The sequence below is a fragment of the Pelodiscus sinensis genome, chromosome 6, assembly GCF_049634645.1.
Source record: "Pelodiscus sinensis isolate JC-2024 chromosome 6, ASM4963464v1, whole genome shotgun sequence".
Taxonomy (NCBI): domain Eukaryota; kingdom Metazoa; phylum Chordata; order Testudines; family Trionychidae; genus Pelodiscus; species Pelodiscus sinensis.
The window spans coordinates 87,948,237-87,954,236 of NC_134716.1; the positions used below are offsets into that span (position 1 = coordinate 87,948,237).

General features: G+C 50.7%; 1 protein-coding gene across 2 annotated transcripts in view; it reads right to left on the reverse strand.

Moving 5' to 3' along the window:
- Positions 1–5,792, reverse strand: part of SERINC5 (serine incorporator 5) — a 62,419-nt gene extending 56,627 nt beyond the window's left edge. The window contains exon 1 of one of the 2 annotated variants that reach the window (XM_075932344.1): positions 5,512–5,792. Coding sequence is in view for 1 of the 2 variants with exons in the window: in XM_006119154.4 (XP_006119216.1) it covers positions 5,512–5,538 (27 nt within the window). In the remaining variant the exon portion in view is untranslated. The remainder of the gene's footprint in view (positions 1–5,511) is intronic. The other variant, XM_006119154.4, reaches the window with a different exon arrangement.
- Between the last annotated feature and the right edge of the window lie 208 nt (positions 5,793–6,000).

Sequence of the window (6,000 nt, forward strand, 5' to 3'; positions counted from 1 at the left end):
GTAAAGATCTTCCAGCTGTTTGACTGTATCCATTGTATTTTCACAGAACAGGAAGTCTCTAACTGAGAACCACTGAGTAATCAAGCTCTAATATGAAGAATTCCAAAGTCAGGATCGAAGGGCTACAATGGGGGTGAGGGGATGGAAAGCAGCAAGGGTGGAACAGGGGCAGGGCTTGTTGGACACATGGAGAAAGGCAGGGGTGAAGCAGAGGCAAGGAAGAAGTAGGGCCTGCAGCAGGGAGTATTGTCCTGCTGGGAGGTAAGATGCTGAGATGATGGTGTGACTGACTACATACCAATTCCATAACTACTGCATCAGCACAAAATGGGGGAAGGAGAGGAAGTCTTGTCTCTCCTTGATGATGCAGCAGGCCACATAGTCTATCATGATCTTGACAGATGTGCCCTTGGCTAAAGGAAGATCATAGCTACCAGCTTTCCTGACAGTTCTTAGTTCAAGGAGATCGGTGTGCAAAAGCATCCATTTGTGCTGAATGGTGTCCCCCTCTAGGCCAGGGGTGGCCAACCTGCGGCTTGCGAGCCACATCCGTCTCTTCACCCTTGAAAGTGTGGCTTGTGAAGCCTCCCCCGCAGCTCGCGAAGCCGCCCCATGCACCCCTACAAAGGGCCCCCGGCTTCCTGAGCTCACCAGGGGCAGGGGAGCCGTCTGCTGCAGCAAAATGGTGTCGGCCGGCAGGAGCCTGATGTGGCAAAAAAAGCCTAACCCGTGGTTTTTAAAGGGGCAGCTTTTTTTTTTTTTTTTTTTTTTTTTTTCGCTCAACAACTCTGGCTGGTGGGGAACTCAACAATTTTTTCTGCTGCTGTTCCGGCTCTCTGTGGTTTAATGGGTTGCCCATTCCTCCGCTAGGCACACTCTCCCTTCTCAAGAGGCATGCTCTCCCTTCCCAATGTTATTGTAGTGGTAGAAGATTGGGTGACGGGAACTCCTACGCCAGAGGTCTCCAACCTTTTTAAACCACAAGATCACTTTTTCAATTTAAGTGCAATGCAAGATCTACCTCAAACCCAAATACTCTTGGCCCCCTTCCTTCCTTCTGAGGCCCAGCCACTGCTCCACCCCTTCTCTGAGGCCTCACTCTGCTCGTTCCATGCCCCTTTCTTCCCCCTCCTCATTCACTTTCACCAGGATGGAGTAGGGGTTGGAGTGCAGGCTTTGGTCTTGGGCCAAAGGATTCAGAGTGTGGGAGGGACTCTGGGCTTAGCCCAGGGTGGAGGATCAGGGTCCAGGAGGGGGTTTCAAGGTGTAGGCTGTGGGAAGGAGTTGGGATTCAAGGGGTCTCACATCTGGAGCAAGAGTTTGGGTGTAGGAGGAGGTTCAGGGTTGGGACAGAGGTTCAGGAAGCAGGCGCTGGCTGGGCACCACTTAACAGACAGTTTGCGGGTGGTGGAGCAGTGGAGTTAAGGCAGGCTTACTCCTGCCCTGGCCCTGCACCACTCCTGAAAGCAGCTGGCATGTACCGAAGTGGCTCCCTAGTGCCATGTGGTGCCCTTCATCTACAGGCACTGAGCCCACAGCTTGTACTGGCCACGGTTCCCTGTTTTTGATCAATGTGGAACACCCCTGCTCTGCCTCTCTCTGGGGCTACAGGGACGTGCCAGCCACTCCCATAGGCAGCTATTACCACAAGGATAATTACTCCAGCCAGGATAGGTTAGGATTTGAGAACTCACTGCTCAAACAATTAAATTAAAGCATAAAAAAAATGAAAATTATGAAATGCACAGACCAGTCACAACCCAAATATAACCCATGTTGCAAGCAGTAAAAGTAGTAACAACTCCCCACGTGTGTGTTGAGTTGGGAGATGAGAGCGAAGGACAATGTGTGTTTGTGAGAATGACAGACACACGCAGTGCATGAGAGAGAGAGAGAGAGATTTGCATTGCCAACCTCCCTCCATCCCCTTCTCTGTGTGGAGATAGGGTACAGAAGAGTGGGGAGGAGGGACGCCCTGACATCAGCACCCCCCCCCCCACCCTTCTTACTCCCACACCATACACAGCAAGCAGGAGGGCAGCAGGGGCAACAACAGTGGGTGGAGGGGCAATTGCTCCAGTGCAATTGCTTGATAGCTTCCTGGCCAGACAAGTTAGGATCACCTGTCAGAGGCTCCAAGATCTACCAATAGATCTCTATCTACAGGTTGGTGACCACTGTCTACACTAACCTGGAATGAATCTTTTCATCAACTGAGGGAGCTCAATACTTGGTGAGGGACAGATTTTAGCTTGCCTAGGCTGTGCTTTTTTGGAATACCCAATGTTCTTAACTTTCCCACCAAGCAGGAAGGTGCAACTTAGTGCACTGTGTCACACAGGTGCAAGTCGCCATATGACCCAGCAATTGAAAACAATTTTTTTGCCAACATGTGAGGACATAGCCAAAAACAGGCTGGAGAGAGAAACTGTTGAGCTGGAATTCATGTGCAAATTTGACACACTGAACCAAAGTCTAAACAAACAGGGAGTGGTTCTTGCATTACAATAGGTAATTTCCTATTCAGGTACTCTGGCCTTCCCACCACTGTAGGAGATGAACCACATCTACTCTGATTTAACTGGTACTAATATCACAGTTTCCTCTTTGTATCCCTTCCCCCCCCCCCCCCCCTTTTTCCTCTTCAGAATCTGAGGATGGGAGTTGTAGTTCAGGAAAGCATATGCTCTAATATTCCGTCTCTCCAGTCCATTTTTGAATTTCCAGCCCAATACTCCTACCTATAGCTTCTTGTGTTTAAATTCTAAGCTATAACATTTCATCAGTATAAATGTTTTGCACACAACAGAGAAGGAGCTGCTATTATTTCTGATTAAAATGACACTGAAAGGTTTAGGAAGGTGGAATACAATTAGACACCTGAAATTTGGCAATGATACCAATAACGTGCACCCTTGGAAAAAGGCACATTTTTAGTTATTAAAAAATCTGTGTATGGTGACAGTTTTACACAGTATTCTATAAGCAGAGCCAACCCCATTAAAATGTACATCTGTATGCATTTTACAACTCTGCTAATATGACATTTAACAAGATAGCCTGTCAAACTTTTCCTATCAGAAGAAATGCATATTGAGGAGCAGAAATTTCAGAGAACAAATGCTGAAACGTATGTTAGCTCACAAGTTATAAATGTATGTTAGCTCACAAGATTGTTCAACTGCACTAAAAGGAGTGAAGACATCCAATTTAAAATCTTGAATTAAAGGGAAAAGCCATTACAACCATACTATGCTCTGTATATTACTAAATGATCAAAGAGGTACTAAAAGTTATTTTAAAAATTATTACACATACCACAAGACATTTCCCTTGAGAATCAGTTTGTTTCTTCGTATTGTATAGCAAGTAAACAGAACAACCACAGAACCGCTCAGACTGAATGCATTTCCTCAGGGATGCCAGTAATCACTTTCTTTATGTCTCCAATGTGGAGGAAAACTTTCCACAGCTATGTCATTTCATTTTCTGAATACAGAACTGACTGTTTTGGGGGGTGGAGAGAATTGGCATACTCCTACCTAATAGCATAAAAGTCACAATGAAACTAGAGAGGCTGTCCATTCACATGCACGTATTACCTAGATAGATATTAGTATTTTAGCTTTTAAACAGCTTTTTAAAATGTGGATTTTCTTAGCAAGCCAGATTAACACCATCTGACTGTGTATTTGTAATTCAAGCATGCTGAGTGATCAGATTTTCTTAGCAAGCCAGATTAACACCATCTGACTGTGTATTTGTAATTCAAGCATGCTGAGTGATCAGACAAAGGTGCATTCTATAAAAAAACATGTCAAGGCACTAAGTGCAGCACCCCCCATTGACTCTCTGAACTGCTACCTTGCCCTACAGTGCTGCAGCAAGCTGGCATCTACCCAAGCTCCTGGACAATAAAGCACTGGTCTCAGCACTCAGTCTGGCTTTAGAGAGAAATAAATAGTTTCCAAACTGGGTTTCAGAAACAGCTCATTCCACTATACTGACTATCCAAAACTCCGCAAAGGGGCTATTTTATTGTGAATTCCTCCACTAGGGCTTCTTAAAGGAGAGCCTCTGCTCGCCCATCTGCTGATTGCTTGTGCTTCCCCTAACAATACCAGGCTGGTGAGGCAGTTAGTATCTTCTATTGGACCAACCTCTGTTGTCATTTGAGCAAAGTCACCCACACCCACAAGCAACTTCACAGACCCCGTTTACTTCATTGTCCAGTTAAAACTGCCCTCTATTTTCACTGCTAGCAAAAGTGTGTTTTTACCACAGGTGTGCGATTTGGGCAGGTCTACACTTAAAAACAGAGATAGGGAACCTTTTTTGGGTCAGGGGCCATTGACCCACAGAAAAATTAGTCAGGAGCCACACACAAGTGAGAAGCAAAAAAACAGCCCCAAAATAAACCAAACATACACACCCCTCACTGACATGATCCCTGACTGAGAAGGAGAAAGACATCTTCCACATTCCTCTCACACACCAGAGTCTGGGGGGCCCAAGCTAGTAAATGTTTTGTACTTCTGTTCCATGGGACTGGAGCACCAGCACAGGCTCCCAATTGCTGGGGAGGAGCCTAGAGTCTTGGCGGCCGGATCCAGGCAAGCAGGAGACCACATCTGGCCCCCAGGCCTTAGGTCCCCCACCCCTGCTTTAAAAGGTACAGCTACGCTGCTTTAGTGCTCACTGACACTACTCATGTTGAGTCATTCCTAAAAAGTGTCAACACAGCACTATCTTCACCAGGAATGAGTCAATGCAACTACATCACGCAGGGGTGTGAATTGTAACCCTCTTTCAAGAGCTCACTGGTTCACCTCACTTAACTGTGGGCCATTTTCTGGTTTCAGTCACGCTGCTATAACTGTAGAACAATTCCCCCTCAAGCTACGTATTGTTCCCGATTTACACCTGTGTGTAACAGACCCGATTCTGGCCGATGTCTACCTCTCCTCCCCTCTTGCCTTGGCTACCTAGGCACAGCTGTTCTGCCACCCAGCCTTGCAAGCCTCCAAAGTGCCCGCTAGGGAAACCTGCGCCAGTGCAACAGCAATCAACAGCTCTCTGCAGCCAGGCAGAGCCTCAAGGCAGATCGCGCGGCACCTGTACGGGCCCGGGCCCCACCAGCGCGGGGGCCCCCGGATCTGCACCAATGCAGCTACTCGGGGCGAGACTCTCTCAGCGCCTGCCCCAGCCTCCCCGTCCGCAGCCCCCCAGCACTGGCAGGAGGGTCACAGCAGCAGCCCCCAGCAAAGCCGCACAGTAAAAAGTGACACCCCCTGCCCCAGCTGGTCGGGGCCTTAATCCATTGGCCTGCTCACGCCGCCACCCCCGGGCCTCCCTCGCCCCGCTCAGCCCGCTGCCGGGGAGGGGGCAGCCCAGCGCAGTCCCGGCCGGCCTAGGGGGCTCTAGCCGGCGGGCGGGCGCGGCGCGAACTCCCGCTGAGCTGGGTCACCGAGCGCTGCCCTGCACGGGGAGCGGACTCGCCCCGGCGCTCACCTGGCCCGCGCAGCAAGGCGCAGACATCGCTACTCCGGGCGGCAGGACTCCCAGCAGCTCCCAGTCCCCGCGCCAGCGAGCAAGGCGCCGCCCCACTTCGCTCCAGCCGCGCTCAGCCGAGCAGCCCCATGCGACAGCGGCCGGCTCGGGGTTGCCCGGGCTCGGCGGGCAGGACACAAGCCGCTGCCCTGCTCTCCGAGGACTCACGCGGGGACGCCCATGGGCCTGGGTTAGCCCAGCCCCTAGTGCCGAGCTTCCGCTGGCGTCAGGAGCCCCACCCCGCAGGAGCGTCCCCGGCTCGCCGGGCCGGGCCGGGCCGGGCGCTCCGACTCCTTCCCCAGCTGGTGTAAATGTTGCTCCGGAGGCGCTGCGTTTCCGATCACAGGGCTCCCCCTCCCTCAGCCGTGGGAAGGGGAGAGGGGGCCTGTCATCCCCCAGTGGGGGAAACTGAGGAAGAGACATGTAATGGGGCTGGCCACGGGCCATGCA